Consider the following 21,517-nt stretch of genomic DNA (forward strand, 5'->3'; position numbering starts at 1 on the left):
GCACCTTGGACTTTCTCCAAAATGCGGGCCACACATTCACCGACATACCTCGGCCTCAAAGGCCAAAACCTCATTTACGCGGTTACACTATGCTGCTCATTCGGCTTCCTCCTCTTCGGCTATGACCTGGGTTTCATGGGCGGCTTGACAACATCACCTACATTCCTAGGGACGTTCGGAAACCCTCAAGCCTCACTCCTCGCATTTCTAGTTGCCTCCTACGAAGTCGGCGCCATGATAGGCGCATTATTCCAATTCCTGAACGGCGATCGATTCGGCCGCAAAACCAATAACATGGCCGGCGCCGTGATTGTCGCGATCGGTGCAACCCTACAAGCTTCCAGTTTCTCACTGCCTCAGTTTCTCGTCGGTCGCATTGTTGCGGGATTCGGACTCGGTATGATGACGACCGTGATTCCGATCTGGCTTTCCGAGTGCAGCATGCCCAAATCTCGAGGTCGGATGATGGCGATGCAGCTTTCGAATTTGATCGTTGGTCTGATCCTGGCGAATTGGCTTGACTACGGGCTCTCCAAATATGTCGGTTCAATGCAGTGGCGATTTCCCTGTGCTTTCCAGGTCATCTTTTGTATCATTGTTCTCTGCTTCATGCCTTTCCTCCCCGAGTCGCCCCGTTACCTGTGCGCGACAGGAGAGACCGAGGCTGCAAAGATCTCCTTGGCTGCGCTCCGGGCTGGATACCCCGATGATCCAGACGTGATTGAGGAATACAAGGAGATTGAATATGCCATCGCGGTCGAGGCGGAGGAAGCAGGTTCCTGGGCCGACGTGTTCAAAGACAACGGTATCAGCGGATTCTCACGAGTGGCGATCGGCTTCGCTGCCAACTTCTTCCAACAATTGTCCGGGTGCAATGTCATGTCGTCTCTCGGTCCGTACGTCTTCGAGGATTCGATTGGAATGACACGCAACGACGCGATGCTCGTTGCAGGCGGCCTGCAGATATTCTACTTCCTGAGTAGTTTGATACCCTGGCTGATCATCGATCGAGTCGGGCGCCGCAAACTATTCATGATCGGGTCTACTGGTATGGGTATTTGCATGATGTGCTCTGCGATCTTCGTGGGCATCGGAACAACGAATCTCGGATACGCGGCTGCAGTTATGCTATACCTGTTCCAGACATTCTTCACCTTGGGATGGCAGTCCAACATGTGGATTTACCCTAGCGAGATGCTACCCTTGAAGCTGAGAGGACGTGGTGCTGCACTGGCTGTCGTGTCGCAGTGGATGTTTACATTCCTGGTTGTTGAGATCACCCCGCCAATGATTACCAACATTGGGTACAAGAGCTACATCGTCTTTGCGGTGATTAACTTTGCGACCGTGCCGTTTGTTTACTTCAACTTCCCAGAAACCAGGCAGATGCCTCTCGAGGCGGTTGATCTGCTCTTTGCCGACCGTGATGGCAAACGGCCTTCTCTTTGGCGCGTGGTTCAGGATTCTGTAAATCCGGACTTTGTCGCGGGGGTTAAACTGCAACTCGAGGAACGAGCGAGAAACAGGATGGAACCAAGTGACAAGCTTTCTGAGAAGGGAGGACGTATGGAAGTGGAGGTAGCATGATTCACGATGAGATGGAAGCCTCGAATGTATTTTATTTTAAATTGCAGATAGCCAATAATTTCTTCAAAGTGGTAACGGAAATATCGTACAATGAACCCTGAATCTTGGAATCGCCTAATTGGGCTCAATTACCCGAAATTATGATTTAAATCAGCCGAATTTCAATACGCCACGCCGTGAGTCTAATTCACGGAGAACTCGGCGGAAGTCCGAGTGTTGTCTATCGGCCGGAACAGCTTAAGCTTCAACCGTGGCTATGGAATGTCATTCAGCATCACCTGGCAAGGCTTATTTTGCCCGTGCGATGGTTTGTTCGAGTTTGGAGATGACTCGGAGCTATCTCCGATGGACACCAAGGACCCTTATACGTAATGAATTTCCAGCACGCACGACCTTGACAAAATCGTTGAATTCTGGTCTCAACCATAGTTGCTTCTGTTTTAAACATTGCCTAGAATTTCTGGTATTAAAGACGGAAGTCTCTTGGATCCGTTAACAGCCACCTCCGCCAGCACCAGTCATGTTCATACCCTTGCCCGACACGGAAATGAGCATGAGGATGAACCAAAGCGTCATGCGCTTTTGCCACTCCCCAACAACCATACACATTGCCGTAGCCATAATAAGCTCATATACACGTGTTTCTCGTATATCGGCGAAAACTGTTCGCGACTTGACTCCCAATTCAAATTCAGAACCATCCGTCCCTTGAAAACTGTCAACCGTCTCAAGTAACTTGGAAACCGACGAATCGAAAATCCACAACTTCCCAAATTTCTTCGACGAGAAATCAGAAGTAAATTGAGCGAGAAACAATCTCGGCTTACCAGGAATCTCTGCAACTAATTTCAGATGATGGAGCGGCAACAGCCTTCTTGACCATTTCTCATCCTCATGGAGGTCTCTCGTCCCGACCCAGAAGAACGTGATCCCCGCATAGCAGAAGTGATATCGTCGGGGATTGATGAATGGCGACGACCATTTGAGCCTAACCACTTCATCCGCTCTAGCAGGCTGGAAATCCTCTTCTTCCCACCGATTTCGCCGCGTATTAACCATCTGGTGATACCGCTTCCCGGTCTCACCCCATACCCTCCACGAACGGACTTTATGCCCTTTCAATGCACGTTCATCGTTGGACGTGCTATTATCCGGTTTAGTGCGATATTCCCAACCCACTACGCCACGAGGATCGACGATATCCGATAAATTCGGAACAAACTGTATTGACCACTCTCTCCAGAAAGCAGAGGAATGGATAATGCACAGCGGATCTCCGTTTTTCTGACTGCCGCGGCGTAGAGTGCGCGGGGTATCGTGGAAGAGGAGAACAGGGCGGTGGATAAAGTAGCTGTTGGATTCGTCGGATCTTTGGTGTACCCTGGCGTAGTCGTTCGCTCTGTCTTCGTCCTTTTTCTTGTTGTATCCAAGTTCCTTTTTTAAATTGAGGTATGGAGTTATACGGATGTGCTCTTCGCCTTCATGGTAGACGTGGTATTCCGATAGGCGGTTTCGTGTGGCTAGTGCTTCCTCTAGTGTTGACATGTTTTCGGTGATGTGTATCTGATCGCACCTTCGCTACTTTTCAACACAATGAGTGATCAATCTTTCAAGTGTTGAAGAATGGCGAGGACAAGACAGGAAGTTCTGAACCTGGGAAGTGAGAACTGAGAGAATTTTTATAAATGTTTTATCTATCTCATCATGCGCTTGTACGAGGTAATGAACAAGGCGTTTTTTTGTTTTGGCCCCGTGGGGCGTCGACGTTCCTGTTTTTCAGAAGTGTCGGGCGCAGACAAGTCTTAATTGGGTAGAGATGTGGACCTCCAGCTCCAACAAATACAGAGACTTCATTGGGCCGAATACGCTTATTGCGGGGAAAATGTCTTGGATTGGAGGCAGTGAAAGTTCCTGATTCCCTATCTTCGTGGGCGGTGCAGGAGAGGTAGGTATAAGTTGCTGATTCAATCTGCAGACTTCGGATAATTCGGATGGTACTCTGGGAATAAGGGGGCCAATTCTTGAGGATCTGATAATCTTTTTCTACCATGCCTATTACCGATATTTTGAACAGTTAAAGCTGAAGCCGCTTGTGCGAAAACACTTCGCTCTCGCTTGGCGAGATCTTACTGAATAACGTCGCCTTCAGGAAGACCTTTCCAGGGAACTTAGGGGTCTTTGTGAATGCCGGGCTACAAAAGTGTTATGGGACGTTAACCATGTCTTGCGTAGAGTAAAGACATACCTTCCGCAGTTAGAGCAGAAATATCGCTACCAAGAAATGTAATTAGCATCGGTCGCAAATGGCAGCAGTGTACGTTAGTACCTCGATCACATTTCCGCTAGCAGTGTTTTTATCATCGAATCTCCTCAAGGCTGTGGTAGCATCTTGCACCGTCATGTCATCTTCAGAGATGAAGTAGTTGATGGAGAAGGCTGAAATCAATGAGCAACAGACTAATGTATAGCCATTGGCCTAGGAGCCTTACCTCCACCGGCTCTTTTGCAACTGTCACTGTACTCATAGTGTCAGTAAATCTTCACCCAATAAAGCCTCACTTTAAAGGAGCCAAAGGTACCAGTGGCATAGAACGGATTTGGCGGGTTGCTGCGGCAGCGTGATGTGAACGCTTTCGCAATTGCAATGGCCTGCATAAGACATGATGAAGGCAATTTATTTGTAGACCCAATCAAAAAGTTCATGCATAAACGCACGGGGACCTTGATGATGCTCACTGAATCTTGAAGTTTTCCGTGAAACGCCCGAGTCCGCCGCCGTTCTGAAGTGACGTCATCGTTGACGCTGGCGTCGAAGTCATCGTCATATATGAACCACATCCTACATACAGCCATTCTCGAAATCGGCTTGACGCAAACACACTTAACCACTCTTTTCTGGCCCCACAGCCGAGTCCTTAGCGTACATTAATCATTGAGCAGGCCGCGCGAAACTGATGGACATGGTAAAAGGCACCCAGTATGGCAATGTATCTTGTTACGTAAATTACATCGCGCTTACGAAAATTACCTGCTTGAAAGGGGTAGAGAGAGTTGCCTAGCAACCGGTTCCTTGCTGGGTGGCTTCAACTCTTCTTCTCAGCCAGTATGCATATATGCCGCCATCCCCCATGAGGGGTGTCTTATTAGTTTAAGCAATATCAAAGAATAACAGTAGCTACATGCCGTCTTGACTAGGGCTCTGTTGTTTGCGGGCGAACAGCAGGCTTGTCGGCAGCCGATGGTGTAAGCCTCAATAACTGTCACTCACCAAGTCTGTCATTATAGGAGGCCTAGAAATATGCGGCCCAGTTCTCTCGATATCCATGGTGGTTACGGTATTCAACAAGGTGTAAAATTTGATCCTTGGGACGATACATCCCAACATGCACCTAGACCTGACAACTCCCATCGTGCCCCTGCCTCCCCACCCGACATGAGCGATACCAGAATCGACCCCACATCCCCTATCGATCACGCCTCATACACTTCCGACTTGATTCCCGGGAAATAAATCTAATGATGCAAATCCTGATACATAGAGTGGATGGCCAATACCCGCTTTTAAGACCGCTTTCCGGAATACGCATTCTATTTATATGACGAAAGTGATGTTGAGGATAAGTCTAAGACGATCCACGGCACCGAATACGTTAACTAACTTAATCGGTAAGCGAGTGGGCCATGTAAGCGAGTGGGCCACCTCAAAACGCCATAGTAAATGCGATAATTTAAGAATAGAATATCTCAACAATCATAAGGTTGTTCGCCTTTATCTTTTATATCCTACTTATTTAGAGCATAAGAAGCCGAATTTAAGAGCCTAGGCCAATTTAATTCTGATTTGACAATCTTTACCAAAAATACACTGTAATTTAGCTCTTTGACTTTTGAATACATATTATCAATTCACCACATCTTGAAAACTTTCGAGACCTTCAAAATACGTTAAACTTAATATGAAAAGCACATGTATATAGGAAGACTTTACGAAAAGCTATGGTTGTTGAGATATGAAGTTGTAATTTATCGCATTTACTATGGTGTTTTGAGGTGGGCCACTCGCTTACATGGGCCGCTCGCTTGTGAATTACGTTAGTTATGTGGTGCTTACATTCCATCACGTCCTTTTGTCTCCTTCCCCTCACCCTATTCCCGAGCGTCCGCTGTAGAAATCTATCTCGCTATGACGATGGTATCTACGACCTCTATTAGTGGCACGAACGCTGGATTTCAGATAGGGCAAAATAATGGTCATGTCGACGCACACTTTCATTGCCACACTGGTAGGTTAGGAAGAAGCCCTGCCCAGGGAATACGCACTAAAATTGTATTCTCCCTTCTCAGAGCAATCTGAGATATCCGCAAACCGAGCCTGCCTACAGGATCTGCAAACAACCAATCCTGGCCATGACAAGGATCGTATCCAGACGGACAAGGGTGGGCTGTTGAGAGACGCATACAGCTGGATCCTCAACCATGCTGATTTCAAACAATGGCGCGATCAGCAACAGAGTCAACTGCTCTGGATCAATGGGGACCCTGGGAAGGGTAAAACAATGCTCTTTTGTGGAATTATCGATGAACTGACCGAGCTGGCCAAATCCGCTCCTAACACCACTGTCATCTCCTACTTTTTCTGCCAGGCTACCAACGTACGGATAAATCATGCCACTGCGGTCCTCCGCGGTCTAATATTTATGATGGTTGATCAGCAGCCATCCCTCCTATCCTATGTACGGCGACAGTACGACAAGTCCGGGAAGCAGGTCTTTGAGAATGCTAATGTGTGGGAAGCGTTATTAGAAATTCTCACTGGTATCCTCGGGGACCCGCTGTTACAAACCACCTATTTAATCATCGATGCTCTCGACGAATGCACCACAGGCTTAGATCGCCTTCTTGAATTTATCGCCCAGAAATCATCAGCATATCCACATATCAAATGGATCGTCTCGAGCCGAAACTGGCCAACCATCGAAGAGGCTCTGGACGAGACGTCACAAAAGGCCAAACTCTGTCTTGAATTGAATGCGGTGTCCGTCACTAAGGCCGTCGCTGTATTTATTGACTTCAGGGTGAAGCAATTGGCGTCAAAGAAGCAATATACCAATGAAATCAGGGATGCTGTTTCTCAGCACTTGCTGTCAAATGCACAGGATACTTTCCTCTGGGTAGCCTTGGTTTGTGAACAGCTCAGCAAGGTCCACAAACGAAACGTTCGGAAGAAGTTACAAGAATTCCCTTCTGGCCTCGATAAGCTTATAAGCGAATGTTGGGCCATATTAGCGAGTCGGATGAAGCTCAATTCTGTAAAGCGCTCCTAAGCGTTATCATGACCGTTTACCGCCATATCGCATTGAATGAATTGGCGTCTTGCATCGACGTACCTGAAGAAGTCGAAGACGATTTTGATCTAGCGGGTATAATAGGGCTTTGTGGCTCTTTCCTAACGCTCCGAGGGCGCACAATCTCTCTAGTTCATCAGTCAACCAAGGATTTTCTGCTTCGAGAAGCAGTCGATGAGGTTTTTCCGAACGGAGAAGACATGGTACACTATTCCATATTTTCAAAGTCATTAAGAGCCTTGGCCAGGACGCTACAATGCGATTTGTACAGCCTAGTGTCCCCCGGATATCCAATCGATCAGGTTAAACAGCTAGATCCAGATCCACTCGCCGCAATACGGTACGCGAGTATCTACTGGGCTAATCACCTAAACCGCTGTTCTCCAAGCAAAAACGCGATCGAAGACCTCCAGGATAGTGGCTCGGTGGGTATTTTCTTCCACGATAACTACCTTCATTGGCTCGAGGCTCTCAGCCTATCAAGGAGCCTATCAGAGGGAGTAGATTCGATACGAAGGCTGGAGAGATTACTTGAGGTCTGTTTCCATCAGTGGAGCTAAGACACTGTTTTAACGTTATTATTCTAGACAACCGCGGAGAATTCGCTGCTACTTAGCAGAGTTCGAGATGCACGCCGCTTTGTTCTATACCATACAATCGCGATTGAGAATCATCCACTTCAAGTGTACAGTTCAGGACTAATATTTAGCCCGGCCAGGAGCTTAACAAGGATGCAATTTACGACACAAGAGCCAGCGTGGATAATTCAAAAACCAACAATTAGGGAGCGTTGGAGCGCCTGCCTACAGACCCTTGAGGGTCATAGCGACTCAGTCTGTTCAGTGATCTTCTCCCATGATTCCAAACTCATTTCTTCGGCTTCAGAAGATACTACCGTCAAGATATGGAATGCTAGCAATGGGCACTGCCTACACACCTTCCAGGGTCATAGTGACCCTGTTAACTCGGTTACCTTCTCCCATGATTCTAAGCTCCTCGCCTCCGCTTCAAATGATGAAACCGTTAAGGTGTGGGATGCTAGTAGCGGGCATTGCCTACAAACCCTTGAAGGACATAGTGAATTGGTTTTCTCGGTCACTTTCTCTTATGATTCTAAGCTCCTCGCCTCAGCTTCAGACGATGCTACCGTTAAGGTATGGGAAACGAGCAGCGGGCACTGCCTACAAACCCTAAAGGGTCATAGTAGCGGGGTTAGCTCACTGACCTTCTCCTATGATTCTAAGCTCCTCGCCTCAGCTTCAGACGATGCTACCGTTAAGGTGTGGGAAACGAGTAGCGGGAACTGCTTACGCACGCTTAAGGGTCATAGTAGCCGGGTTAACTCGGTTACCTTCTCTAATGCTTCTGAGCTCCTCGCCTCCGCCTCAAACGATGCCACTATCAAGCTATGGGACACTAGCAGTAGCGAGCACTGTCTACAGACCCTCGAGAGTCATAGTAGCCAGGTTAACTCAGTCACTTTCTCCTATGATTCTAAGCTCCTCGCTTCCGCCTCAGAAGATGCCACTATCAAGCTATGGGATCCTAGCGGACACTGCCTACAGACCCTCGAGGGTCATAGTAGTAGGGTTATCTCAGTCACTTTCTCCTTTAATTCTAAGTTCCTCGCCTCGGCTTCCAGCGATAAAACCATCAAGCTATGGGATACTAGCGGGCACTGCCTACAGACCCTAAAGGGTCATAGTAGCTGGGTTAGCTCGGTTACCTTATCCTATGATTCTAAGCTCCTCGCCTCCGCTTCATACGATGAAACCGTCAAGGTGTGGGATGCTAGCACGGGTCGCTGCTTTCAGACCATCGACATTGGAACAGTCGCTTCAGTGAAATCATTTGACATTACCAACTCATACCTTGAAACTGATAGAGGTACAATTTGCTTGTCTTTATTTTCAGAGAGAGGGCCGACCAACACCGACCCCGAAATGCCACGATTTAAAGGATATAATATCAGTTCCAATGGTAGATATATCTCTTTCAACTCGAACATCCTGCTATGGTTGCCACCGGAGTATCGCCCAATTTCTTCTGCCGGATCACTTTCGACAATCTGTCTTGGTTGTGCGTCGGGACAGGTGCTATTTTTCACCTTTGATTCCCCGAGGTTATTGAATCTCTTTGCCACGCACTGAATCTCTTTAGATAACCTAGCTTTTTCGGAATACAGTCAACTTCCAGTCATAGCATAGCCCTCCGCCCAAAAGAAACCACATGTTATAAGTGGATTATCTAAACCATGAATGACGACAGTATATAATTTTTAGATAGCCCGAAGCCCTTATTCCCTGTATAGGAAACCATCTAATGTCGTCTGTTTCCTCTCATTCACCAGAACAGAGTGATTAAGTGTGTTCGTGTCAAGCCGATTTTGAGAATCACTGTAGGGTGACAAGAAATCATCTGAATGTTCCAATGTTCGAAAGATGCGATAAAGTCTAGCCAAGAAGGATCGTAAGGCTACTGCATTCTTGCGAAAACACCTACGTCAAGGGCATATTTCATATCGATTCCCCTTATGTGATGTATAGAACAACATAATAGTAGGCAATGATCCTATCCATCATATTCATGATGGATGGAGAGTGATCGGCCAGAAGATGCTAGATCTGAGCCGCTGGTGTTATCCTTGCATGGCCGTGAGTGAAAAGCCAATGGTTGCATATATTACGCAGCAAATTGATTCCCTCTACATACTCTTCCTAGCTGGCAAGGCACAAACAAGCCCCCATATCAACACATTGCAGACATCCGGAAACTCAAACTTTCAATTTTGGACGGTTCTCATCGCTTGCAACCATGCACCTGAGGGGTGCGATATCCCCTCCCACATTCGACTATTATCTCTGCTCGCCTGCACTGCCTGAAGCACCATTGGAACTAGGGATGAAGCCTTGGGAAATTCCGTGAGTCAACTTTGAAGCCGAGCTTCCTCCGGGCACGCTGTTGACGAAGCCAAGGGCGAAGTCGTGAGCAGTGACTACTGTCTTCTGGTCAATTTCACCAAGCTCAGTGAAGGCTCGGTTCAAAACGCCGACGTTTTCTTTGGTGGAAGGTTGCTGTTGCTGTTGACCATCCGGAAGGCCCTGATAGTCTGGCATGCTGCTTTGCTGATCAACGGCATTGGTTGGGGGACACCCATTGGGCACAGGGACAGTTGCACCAGCGGCTTCGCTGTAAGCCGCTGGCTTCGGGGGGTCAGCCGTGCCATTCGCGTACTGCGACGCATCAGAGCCGTTGGGCATGAGCTTGGAGAGTTTGTTCTTGATAAACTCGTCCTGCTGCTTCTTCAGAGCATTGTAGTTGATATCACTGGCAGCAGTAGCAGCGAGCTTGGGAGCGCGGAATACGCCTTTTCCCACGCCATCGAAGTGAACCTTCCAGGCTACAAGAACATGTTAGTATCAGTTCTACTCTGGGTAGTCGCATAGGAGCAAAACTTACTCGTTGGGTCGGTGGTCAAGTATGACCAGCTGTCGTTGAGATACGCCCTGTCGCCGTTGATCTGAATCTGCTTCAGAGCTCCCATTTTACCAGGAGCGGGGCGAAGGTGCTTCAGACTGCCGCACACCTTGACAAGGGAAGTGATGAAGGTAATGGCAATTTCGCGCCCGAGACACGCGTGAGGCCCGTAGCCTAAGTGGATGTAGGCGCTCTCTGGCCGGTCAAGCTTGAACTGATCTGGCTCAGGGATGGCATCGGTGTCCCTGCATGCGGGGCCCTACTCAGAGTATAATAGTCAGCATTTATTTCAGTTATCCATTCACCGGACCTGGTATCCCTACAAATAGAACAATAACCACATCACCAGGCTTATAAGTCTTTCCATCAACGGTGGTCTCGCTGACACAGACACGGATGTCCCGTTGATCGCTAGTAAGTCTCTGGGCCTCAAGAACATATTTCCGTAGCTCCTTGTCAGCAGACTCGGGATTTGAGCTTGAAGACAAATTTTGAATTGCCTCCCAGTGTTGCGAGTTCTCGTCTTGTAGGAAATAATTCAAGATTTCGGCAAACTAGAGGAGATTGCCATGTTAGAGACAAGTTGTTTCCATGCAAAGATAGAACCAAGGGGGAGTGGAGTGGGCACAAACCATTCCAATTGGCGCACCAACGCCAGCGACAGCAGTCAACCAGCAAATGTCGGCAGCTTCCTCCGGAGACTTTCCAGCGGAGATAAGTTCCTTGACGACGTTCTGGCCATACCACCTCAAAGATCCAGTCTTTACTTTTGCTTCAGCTTTATTGCTGGCCTTGCTGAAAAGTCTACCGACGAAGGGGATCTGTGACATGGTGCTAGTCACAGCCCCGGTAATGGCTCCAGTGGCTTTGGATACGATTCCTTGGGCGTCGGATCTACCCGAGATAACCTTGATGGTGGTCTCAGCCAGAATCTTAGACCCTTCACGGGCTTCCTTTCTGCGTCGCAATGCCAGAGCAGGATCGAAGTTGTTGAAGCCAAAAGTGCGAACACTCATGAGGTACGTATAAAGCTCAGCAGAGTTTAGGCTACCTCCCTTGTTCTCATCGGTCTTCAGGTCCAAGCAGAACAGATCGGCCATGATACGGGTATTCAGAGGAATAGCGACGCTACAGGCGTATCAGTAATCATGTTTTCAAAAGACGCTGGTGATAAAGGATGGCTTACTCCCGGATAATATCAAGCTGGTTCAAATCTTTGCCGAGGCTGAGAGTCTCATCATCCAAGAGCCCCTTGCCAACATGCATTGATGTTTGAGAAAGCAGCTGCATAAATTCAGGCGGGCTGAACATGATCTCCTTGACCAAGTTTCTCTGGGCTGTATTCGCAGCAGTGTCACCACCCAGCATGTAAGAGTTGTACTTCTTGCCAGGGGTCATGTCATTGAGGTTCTTGGCCCAGGTGACGTGGAAGTTCTTCTGGTCATTCATAATCTTAGTCACGGCGGAGTACTTGGCGGCTACATTGGGAGTAGGTGGAGGCGATGGGCCCTGAAGAGTGTACTGGTCAATAGTTCCGATTTCACGTGCAATCTGCTCGTTCATCTTGCGAGTGAACATTGGCTGTGTGCAGTGCAACGAGTTGTAAGGGAACCAGCCGGGGAATGCACGCTGGAATAGCTTCCAAAACATCGACCCTCCAAGGCTGTGGGTAAAGGAAACGTTAACAAATTTTGTGGGTACAGATAGGAAGCAATGGTACTTACATATCATAATCCTGCTGGACTTCCTGGTATCCCCATGCTGTGAGGTTTGAAGCCGTATAGTCCTATAGCCATTTTTAGCACTTTTTTCTTTTTTTTTTCTCTAGGTGTCTTGTGTTCAATCCACGGTCACTTACCACTGTGAGGAATCGGTCAGATCGCACCAAACAGACAGCATCACTGAAAACAGCGCGACCAACAGTGTATGGAGGGCAACCGCCACAACCTAGCCCATTAATTAACAGATATCAACGCTTGTGGATGAAATTTGCTTACCAGGGTCCAAGCGGGGCTTTCCATCCTCAAGGAACAGACCAGGATACATTTCAACCATGTCAGGGTGATCGTAGAGTTTGCGCATGAGGTCAGCAATTTGAGGGTCGGGGTTGATATCCTCAAACGTCTGGTGGCGCTTGAGTCCAAAGAAGCTACGCATCTCATTCAAAGACGCGAGGTTCCACTTTCTGGAAGTTATAATGCCACTGATTTCAATCATCCGGAGTGCCTTGGGAACCATTCGGGCGTTGAATAGGCCCGCCGGGTCTTCCATACTCTCCTTCATGATATTCACAAGCTCGCCGTCGTCAAACTTGCCATTCGCACCACGCTTCAACCCATCAAAGGTACGCTCTGCTGGATCTTCGGGAATGCTCTGCTCAAAGCGCAAAAGACCTTGAACAAAGTCTTGAGGGGTGAGTTGATCGAGTGGCTTGTCCGGGAAGATCTTCTGCATGAATTGGTTTGTCCACTTTTCATCGCGTTGAGAGATGACAGAGTGGAAACGGTACAGGAGGTTGAATTCAGCAGAGACCTGGTTGCCGATGCCGCGCGGAACACCCTCAGGGTCAAACATTCTGCCCACCTCAATACGGGGGTCAAGAGTCCAGTCACTGGCAGAGTGGTGGGTGTTGGTGAGGCCACGAAGGTAGTCGTGCAAAGAGATGTTAATATAGAGACCATTGGTAACACTAAGTCCATGGTCAGTACTAGAAGCTTTGCGTTTGAGGAATATTCTTACAGTCTAGCAGTCTGGAAGATGTCCTCATCTTGCTGTGCGAGAGCTGCCTTTTTGTCCTCTTCCGTTTGGGTAGGTCTCAAAGTGAAGCGACCATTTTCATTGACGTTCAGGAGAACATCTGCAACATAGTTGTGGAAACGGCTGTACATGACAAGCATCACATTGACACCAGGAGGCTGTCCAAGGAGACGCTTCTCAGCAAAAGAATCCGGTTTGAGTAGACCACGCTGCATGGTCCGGATACTCAGCTGGTCCTGGAGGTTTGAACCGTACAAGGGGGCGAGGTCAAGGTAAGAAGAAGTGTCCGAGATACTAGGATCAACACGGTTGGTCCGGAAGCAATCTATAATGTCAGTAAACACCGAATTTACGGCGATTGTCCTTGATTCTTACCATGAATAATGATCGTCGCATGGTAGAATAGAACGGATGAGAGACCAGCAGGGTTCTCCTTGAAGGTATCATCGCTACGAGCCATGAGCACTCGAAGATGTCAGCGTGGCTATAAAAACATTCGGAGGTAGAAGAAATAGCTTACGGTCAAACAGAAGACCAGGGTCAGGGGGAACACCATGCAGGTGCTTCATCTTGGGGACTGTTCTCGCATATGGGCTTCCAGCCTTACCCAGGTCAGGTTGAAGGGGGTTCTGTATCGTAGCTATTAATGAATCCACTCATGGAAACTTAATAGAATAGCCAACTTACGTTGTAGCTTCCGTCTGGGGTTCGGTACTGGAATTTGTTGCCCATATAACTCAAAGGAGGGTGCTGCAAGCTCTTCCACAGAGTGTCGATGATAATTCCAGTAAGTTTGGCTCGCGCCTTAGAGGTGCGGGGCAAGGACGCCGCAATTGCAATCATCTTCTCCATCTATAATAAATGGTGAGCATCATGTTCATTGCCCCATTTGCATCTTCCAGTACTGGTACTTACAGTCATATCCCGATCATTGATAGGCTTTCCCTTGGTCTTGGCCACCTCAAAGAGTGTGCGAAGGTCCTTGAACCCACCCCTGAGGCCCATAGACTTCAGATCAGTGGCGATTCCCGTGGCCATGGCAGTAGAATCACCGTACGGCTCTCCCGCCTGGTAGTTCTCATCATCTTCTTGCTCGGCGATCTTTTTCTTGTTAAAAATCTTCCATTTGGCCGGGTTGAGCTTCGAGGATATGCCAGGTGCGATTCCAGAAATACTACTCAAAGCTGACTGTGTGCCTTTAGGCACACGTATCAAACTTTCAGGTGACGGTATGAGCTTTCCTAAGAGAGGGACCTTTCTAAGGATGCCGATTCCAGGGATCTTGTTGACATCTTCGGAAACCTTGTTCTTGAGCAAGTCCAGAACGCCCTTATCATCCTTCTTGACGAACTTCAAGTAAGCGGCATAAAGGAAGTAACTAAAAACCGTAGTCAAAACTCCACTGAGGCCAAGCTTTGTGAGCATTGATTTCAACCAGGCTTGATCCTTGGTTCCGAAGAGAGAGGCCTCGGGGAGCGAGAACAATCCAGGAAGGGAAGAGAATCCATGAAGCGCAACTTAAACTCACGAGTTAGTATAGACCGTTCCGGTGTTTGGTTGATGTCATATACTCACGCTTGAACGGAGAAGGCAGACTTGGAGCCCAGTTCAGAGGATTCCAAGAGGATCCCGGGGATGTTTGAGGGATAGCATCGGGAAGTCCCATATTGGGGGGAGATTGTGATAGGGAATGTAAAGTGGCAATTATTAACAGAGAGATTGAAGAATCAAAGGCGTTCGAGAGCCTTTCAATGAGTTGAATTGAAAGGATCTTTTTGGAAATGGACATAGGTCGTAACTTTAAGTATTTTCATGGTAACTGTACGTATTTTTCTACCTTGACGTACAGTGATGCATTTGGTCATGGATCCAAGACATCACCAACATTGGGTCGCACGGCATTTCCTTTTTGGCAATATCCAGAAAAATCCTCGTGTGATCGACGATAAACAGTTGTAGCTTTTCCTAGCGATAACAGACTGGGGACGACGCTTGCGTTCTGATGCTACATAGTACCAATGTCCAAATTGAACTCCACATGTTAACTACCAAGCCAATAGAAGACCAAATGTTACAAAATTAATCATTATTCACTCATTTTGAGCTTCATCGTTCACCGCCCAGACTATTCGAAAGGGATTATCGATGATCTCATAGCCCATGGACAAACTCCCAATATGTCACATTCGCAGCCCGCCATGCGAGAGTTCCGCGTTTCCTAGGATCATCGACCCCTGGCACTGTTGTTCTAATTCAACTTTTCAATCTAGCTGATAATGCACGGATCATAGCAGATTGTGTTGCTCTTTCAACGCTTGATCATTAAGGTTCACATAGCTGAAAACGGAATGATGGTGCGCAAAAAGGTAAAACTTTCACCAAATGGGGCCTGCCAGCATGTTTTTGGGCGTCGTACAAAGCTTGTGCACATATGCATGGTCAGAGACTTCTTTCTTGGGCAAGTCATATATACTGGATGGAATGGCTGCCCTTTATCACTCTAGTTATGTGTAATCTACCCTTGTTCAAGAATTTTTCTCGTTCAAATACCAAAGTCCACCTTGGCACAGTATTGAAGCCCATACTTGCCCACTATGCCTCACGCAACCAACGAAACCAAAAATTCTAAAAATGCTTCATCTAGCCCACGCCGGATTATTCTTTGCTTTGATGGCACCGGAAACCACTTCCAGGGCAATGAGTCAGACACCAATATTGTGAAGATCTATCAGATGCTTGATCGACACAAGGAAGGTCAATTCCATTATTACCAACGTGAGATGCCAACTCAGTCCTTTGTTCGTATCTTTTTAGCTAAGCACTTGGGCAGCGGGGATTGGTACCTACATCAAAGGTCAAGGTAACAGTGCGACAAGCGGGAATATCTTGCCCAAAGTCAAGTCAAGTATCATCACTACAGTCGACCAGGCAGTTGGTACCTCTTTCCAACAGCATGTTTTGGCGGGCTACCACTTCGTCATGCGTTACTACCAAGCGGGAGACCACATCTACATCTTCGGTTTTTCTCGTGGCGCCTATACGGCCCGGTTCCTCGCTGAGATGATACATGATCTGGGTCTCTTATCGAAGGGAAATGAGGAAATGGTCCAATTCGCTTGGGATACATTCAGCGACTTCCAACAATCACGTGGCAACGATCCTCAGACCGAAAACGATGACAAGCTAAAAGCTTACATGTTGAATTTCAACAAGACCTTTTGCCGGCCAAATGTTGGAATCCACTTCCTTGGCCTCTTCGACTGTGTCAACAGTGTGGGTCAATTTGAAATTCCGCTTTTCCGCAAATCCTACAAGGTCATTGCAAACCCACCAGCACAATACATCCGGCATGCCGTGGCCATCCATGAGAGAAGGCTGAAGTTTAAGCCAGCTCTGTTCCACATTGATCCGGATGGCCCACCTGTTGACCTTAAAGAGGTCTGGTTTGCTGGTAATCACTGCGACATCGGCGGTGGTTATGGACTCGAAAAGGGCCAAAAGCATTTACTTTCCGACACGGCCTTGAACTGGATGCTTCAAGAGGTGCTCAACCTCGAGGGATCGGAGAGTAAATTGCAATTCCAGACTCTGAATGTGGACGACGTATCGAAAGCTGAAAACGCATTCCCCGGAAAGGAGGAACCTGGCACTGATGCGTTCTCACTTCGGAGGAAGACTAATCAGCCCCATGATACCCTCCGATTCGGTCATGGTACCCCGTTCATTATGGTTCTACTTTGGTGGATCCTTGGTATGTTTTCCATTTTCTTGCTCTTTTTCTTTCTTTTTGCAATTGGGTCTAGACAGCTAACAAAATACCATCGTCAGAAATCCTGCCAATTTTCACCCGTCTTGAGCTGGAGAATGGCAAATGGATCCCGCGCCATCTGCCTCCAAACTTGGGAGCACCACGGGACTTGCCCAATGATGCTGTTATCGATCCAAGTGTCAAGGAGATGATTCAAGCGGGCATTCTGGACAAGGAGTCTATTCCTCCCAGAGGCGGAGACAACCCCAATTTGCCCAACGTCGCAAACATCGCTTACACCTGGAGCAAATTGCGCAACAGACTATCTAATCAAACGTCAAACGCCTCCGAAGAGAGAGCTGCAGATGGCACCAAGAGTGCTCTCCACAAGGCAATGCCAGTTCCAGCCAAGACAACTCGCTGAACCATGGCTGAGAGTCGAAAACAGTCTTCTAAGGAACCTTTCATTCAGATGTTTGGTACGACCCAAAGGAAGCAAATTGCTAACACTGGCGCAAAGGATGTAAAGGTGGAATGGATTTGCTGCATCGATAGGTAGTTTATAGTACTAATAGCTGCGTGAACTGATTGATTACATGAAATATTACTGCGCATGCCTGTCACTTCAATGATAAATTGAAAGCACACATAGTAGACAATGTATTTGAAGCCTTAGGTTGCACTGATCTGCGATCAGACATAGTGACATCCCCTGGAAGACACCTGAGCTCCACAAAGACAAGCAACAAACACCCTTTTGGTTAGCTATTAATTACGGCAAGCGTGACTAAAGAAGAAACCCCAGAAGATGTTATCAGAGCCGAACTCTCAGCCTATATAATTGGCGACATTAGAATTCCTACGGCTCATTCCTAAGAAGCCGAACCGCCCGGGTCCGCAACGGAAGCGAAAGGGCCGAAACGACGGGCCGCCAAGATCCACTTGACATAGCTATTGACAGCTGCATGTTACATGACCCAGCTGTCTGTGGAGACACTCGTGTCGCACATTTTACCAATGGGGAGTTCTCAATTGGAAGTAGCGACGAATCCGTCTTGATAAATGTCATTCCACGGTTTCTCCCCGGCATTCCCGGCGATTGAACGCGATACCACTGTACAAAGTACGTATTGTATTGTACTATCCCTTGCATAATTGGTAATGCAGCAGAATCCATGGGCCGTAGCCAGATGCTTTCCGATATGATACAATGACGTGTCGACAGCTACCGACGTGGTGCGTCACCGAAATTTCAGCTGCGGGCACTACCTGGAGTCGTCCTCGACCCGTGGTTCTCCGGGGAACTTGGTTGACAAATACCATCTGTATGAACGTACAGCGCCAAACTCCCCGTTATCCGCGTGCAGTCATACTCTACCATGTATTCCACTATCCAATTCAGGGAAGAGGTCTTGCGAGAAGTCGGTGCTGAGATATCACTCCCTTGCAAGATGAATCAACCTCCACTATCCAACCATCACACAACTCTACTGAATCTACCACTTGAGTCTCTGGGGCATGGGGACAGGCGCACGAGTTATCAGAACGCAGGAGGAATACCGGGGTCCATTATGTCCGGACACATGTGGTGTAATTTATTGACTGTTGAACATATTCCCTCATGCTCGTGACACTCGAATTATAAAGTGGAACGGTTGGAGGGGTCGGAAAACTCCCTTCTTCTAAACGCGGTGCTCCCCCGACTTGAACTTTTCCTATTTTGTACATTATAGATCTTAAAGGTTCATATCCGATGTTGCGAATCTAAGTTGTTGAGAATTAGGGGGTAGATAATCAGACGAAAAGAAGATAGACAGGTAATTGATGGTAAATTCTGATTGTCTTTTCTACTCGTTCTCAGGGGGATATTTATATCCTACCCCTGAGAACTGTTTTCTAAGAGAAATGCATACAAAAATGTTCTCCTACACCGCTGCCCGGTGTCCATGGGGAAACCCCCTGAAAAGAAGCAAAGAAGGCGATATAGATGAGGAACCTGCATATACGGGCGCCCATTTCCAATAACCTCATGGGCCTAGCTGACCAATCAGCAGCCATCGGGGCAGAGAGATGCCGACCGATATTGGCGCCTTAGGATGAGGGCTCCAATTTCCAACATAAGTAACCATGGCCAACAGCTATTTTGATATTGTATATATCCCTAACTATGGTGATGGTATGCTTTAGGATCTACTTCCTTTAAGAGTACTGTACTGACTACACCTAGTGGAACAATGGGGCCGCATCATTTTCAAGCTCTATGACGATGTCGTCCCTAAGACCGCTGGCAACTTCCTCGCCCTTGCAACAGGCGAAGAGGGGCTTCGGCTACGCCAGTTTCAAGTTTCATCGTGTGATTCCTGACTTCATGGCCCAGGGTGGTGACTTCGCCAGAGGCAATGTAGGTGCCCATCGACTAACTTTATTACAGCCGTGAGCTGACGATTCGGATTACAGGGAACTGGCGGCAAGTCGATCTACGGCGAGAAGTTTGAAGATGAGAACTTTGTCAAGAAGCACGACAAGCCTCTCTTGCTATCTATGGCCAATGCCGGTCCTACTAATACCAATGGATCCCAGTTCATTATTACCGTGAGTTAGACCTGCAATGAAAGATACAAACATATGAACTTGACCAGTTCGTGAGAACACCTCATTTGGACGGCAGGCACGTTGTCTTTGGAGAAGTCATCGAGGGCGAGGGCATCATTCGCAAGATGGAGAGTAAGAGTTTGTGCTGGCGCACCAATGGCACCATTTCAATTGTTGGCTCTGGAACAGTATAAGCGTTTGGCGGTCGCACTTTCAAGGTCTTTTTCCATTGAAAGATAAGATCTCGCCGTCGATGGAGTATTTGCATCATGTGTATCGAGAAACTACAGGTAGGAATGTAGGGATCTAGGACCCAGAATCACTAAGCCTGCCTTCGCTGTTCCATGAGGACACCCAATGGGATATCATCTTCGTCGTAGAACTCCACATCCTCATCGACCCCAAAGTCTTGTAGGCGCTCTCCGTCAGCATTTCGCCATGACTCTTCACCGTCATCTGAGTCATCGCCATAGATAGGTCCGGGCTGGCCTTCATCTTCGCTTTGATTCTGATCAATTTTTTCGAATCGATCGTGGAACCGCTTGCGCCTTTGAACCTTCGAAAATGGCCGGCGGCGGTTCATATCATCGGATTGCCGGCGCTTAAATGCTTCAACCTGTTCTCGAGCAGACGTGTAGGTCTTCATCATTGGGGAATCAGTTGTGGAGGGTGTCTGCGCTGGGAAAGGAATGCGATCGGGATCCAGCGGCGGCCAAGTTACACCAGGAGCTAGAAAATGTGGTAAGGAACTGGTCAAGGGCATGAGTGGTGATTCTTGGGATACCTTCAAAGTCATTGACTGGGAATTCCCAACCAGATTTGCGGTCGGGGGTTGCCGTGAATGGCCAAAACCAGCTGAAGATCTGCAAGGAGTGTTAATCCCATCCCAATAGGTCATACGAGAGCAAATAAAGACTGACGTTGCTAGTTCCTCCCATTGCCTGACTCATGTTGGAGAATATCCCCACATCGTAAGGGAACTCCTGTTTCTTAATTCGGAATCTTTGTCCTGCGGGTCCGTCAAGATAACCACCAAGAACACGGGCTCGCCGCACAAGGGTCTCGTGTCTTTCGATCTCCCAGGACTCGATGGTTGTGATGTTAAACAAAATTGAATAAAGAGTGCGCACAAGGAGGATAAAAAGGGCCAACACAGTGACGCTATTGACAACAAACAGAAGAAACAGGTGAACAAGCTGCCCCACACTGGGTCCAAGGTACTAAGAGGAAGTCAGCGTTTGCACGAGTGCCATGAGACAATCAACTCACGCTGGGCAGGTTTCGGGCGCCCCAAACAAAAGATACGCGCTCCCAGATCAAAGTTTCCAGGTATCCCATGCCAACAACAGCGTAGAACAAGAACCGAAAAAAGTGCGGGAAGGTAAAGTGCGACACGCAGTTTGATGTCCATGGGCAGTGGTGGTCCATCTTGGGGATGCATCTGAGCATGCGTCAGCAAATGCTAAATCTCAAATCGGCTTTGATTCCAACCTTTGACAAGCTTTGCAATGATGTGCGCGCGGCGGCTTGTAAGCCTCACATCTACGGCACCATCGCTGCCGACGGGTAGCCTGGGCCTTCTCTTCTGGACTGGTATTGGCATTCTTCTGGCTCGCAGGAAGTCGGCCAGGATCTACATAGCAGGACCGTAAATAGCAGACCCAGATGCACAGAGCGAAGATGTTGATCTTCCAGACTTCATCCTTCCGGAGCGGCACGGACTCGAAATGAAGGAAGAAGTACTGGGACGTGTAAGCCAGGAAGCTGATCAGGATGCTCACGGCTGGAATGGCCAGCCGAGATATTTCAAAATCATTGCCGAACATCTCCGCGTCCGCAATGTTGCTCGATAGAAAGAGGAAGAATCGTGACGGACGTGTTGTTGATTGGTGCCGTTCGGATCTTCGGGCGATGACTAAGCGGGTTGGGATCGGCCACATGGATCTTGATCACATTAGACCTTCTCATCATCAACACCTCGTCAAGTATTCCCGATCAGGCTGAATTGGTC

The 21,517-nt window shown here is 48.0% G+C and overlaps 9 protein-coding genes across 9 annotated transcripts; 5 read left to right on the forward strand and 4 right to left on the reverse strand.

The window, feature by feature from the left end:
- Positions 1–21: 21 nt before the first annotated feature.
- Positions 22–1,587, forward strand: N7498_000164 (sugar porter family MFS transporter; the record flags this gene model as incomplete). Its single annotated transcript, XM_058447227.1, has 1 exon — positions 22–1,587. One exon carries the CDS (start codon positions 22–24, stop codon positions 1,585–1,587), a length of 1,566 nt encoding a protein of 521 aa, XP_058312638.1.
- Positions 1,588–2,079: 492 nt separating this feature from the next.
- Positions 2,080–3,132, reverse strand: N7498_000165 (uncharacterized protein; the record flags this gene model as incomplete). Its single annotated transcript, XM_058447228.1, has 1 exon — positions 2,080–3,132. One exon carries the CDS (start codon positions 3,130–3,132, stop codon positions 2,080–2,082), a length of 1,053 nt encoding a protein of 350 aa, XP_058312639.1.
- Positions 3,133–3,661: 529 nt separating this feature from the next.
- On the reverse strand, positions 3,662–4,382 carry N7498_000166 (uncharacterized protein; the record flags this gene model as incomplete). Its single annotated transcript, XM_058447229.1, has 5 exons — positions 3,662–3,779; positions 3,833–3,858; positions 3,914–4,023; positions 4,077–4,102; positions 4,324–4,382. 5 exons carry the CDS (start codon positions 4,380–4,382, stop codon positions 3,662–3,664), a joined length of 339 nt encoding a protein of 112 aa, XP_058312640.1.
- Positions 4,383–5,776: 1,394 nt separating this feature from the next.
- Positions 5,777–6,911, forward strand: N7498_000167 (uncharacterized protein; the record flags this gene model as incomplete). The annotated part of the gene is made up of 2 exons (XM_058447230.1): positions 5,777–5,870; positions 5,932–6,911. The coding sequence occupies 2 exons, from the start codon at positions 5,777–5,779 to the stop codon at positions 6,909–6,911; spliced, it is 1,074 nt and encodes a 357-aa protein (XP_058312641.1).
- An 8-nt stretch (positions 6,912–6,919) lies between these two features.
- On the forward strand, positions 6,920–9,082 carry N7498_000168 (WD40 repeat domain-containing protein; the record flags this gene model as incomplete). Its single annotated transcript, XM_058447231.1, has 2 exons — positions 6,920–7,468; positions 7,520–9,082. The coding sequence occupies 2 exons, from the start codon at positions 6,920–6,922 to the stop codon at positions 9,080–9,082; spliced, it is 2,112 nt and encodes a 703-aa protein (XP_058312642.1).
- A 705-nt stretch (positions 9,083–9,787) lies between these two features.
- Positions 9,788–14,832, reverse strand: N7498_000169 (peroxidase/cytochrome P450 family protein; the record flags this gene model as incomplete). Its single annotated transcript, XM_058447232.1, has 14 exons — positions 9,788–10,332; positions 10,392–10,668; positions 10,733–10,963; positions 11,042–11,537; positions 11,596–12,072; positions 12,134–12,195; positions 12,268–12,356; positions 12,407–13,098; positions 13,149–13,491; positions 13,542–13,631; positions 13,687–13,795; positions 13,854–14,018; positions 14,082–14,683; positions 14,742–14,832. The coding sequence occupies 14 exons, from the start codon at positions 14,830–14,832 to the stop codon at positions 9,788–9,790; spliced, it is 4,269 nt and encodes a 1,422-aa protein (XP_058312643.1).
- Positions 14,833–15,760: 928 nt separating this feature from the next.
- N7498_000170 (T6SS phospholipase effector Tle1-like catalytic domain-containing protein) lies at positions 15,761–17,338 on the forward strand (the record flags this gene model as incomplete). The annotated part of the gene is made up of 3 exons (XM_058447233.1): positions 15,761–15,941; positions 15,997–16,917; positions 16,995–17,338. The coding sequence occupies 3 exons, from the start codon at positions 15,761–15,763 to the stop codon at positions 17,336–17,338; spliced, it is 1,446 nt and encodes a 481-aa protein (XP_058312644.1).
- Positions 17,339–19,180: 1,842 nt separating this feature from the next.
- Positions 19,181–19,700, forward strand: N7498_000171 (uncharacterized protein; the record flags this gene model as incomplete). Its single annotated transcript, XM_058447234.1, has 3 exons — positions 19,181–19,315; positions 19,372–19,506; positions 19,554–19,700. 3 exons carry the CDS (start codon positions 19,181–19,183, stop codon positions 19,698–19,700), a joined length of 417 nt encoding a protein of 138 aa, XP_058312645.1.
- A 128-nt stretch (positions 19,701–19,828) lies between these two features.
- Positions 19,829–21,332, reverse strand: pfa4 (putative palmitoyltransferase with autoacylation activity Pfa4; the record flags this gene model as incomplete). Its single annotated transcript, XM_058447235.1, has 5 exons — positions 19,829–20,235; positions 20,291–20,369; positions 20,427–20,726; positions 20,776–20,947; positions 20,998–21,332. The coding sequence occupies 5 exons, from the start codon at positions 21,330–21,332 to the stop codon at positions 19,829–19,831; spliced, it is 1,293 nt and encodes a 430-aa protein (XP_058312646.1).
- Positions 21,333–21,517: the final 185 nt, after the last annotated feature.

This window comes from Penicillium cinerascens, assembly GCF_028974065.1.
Source record: "Penicillium cinerascens strain IBT 15544 chromosome Unknown contig_16_segment0_segment0, whole genome shotgun sequence".
Lineage (NCBI taxonomy): Eukaryota > Fungi > Ascomycota > Eurotiomycetes > Eurotiales > Aspergillaceae > Penicillium > Penicillium cinerascens.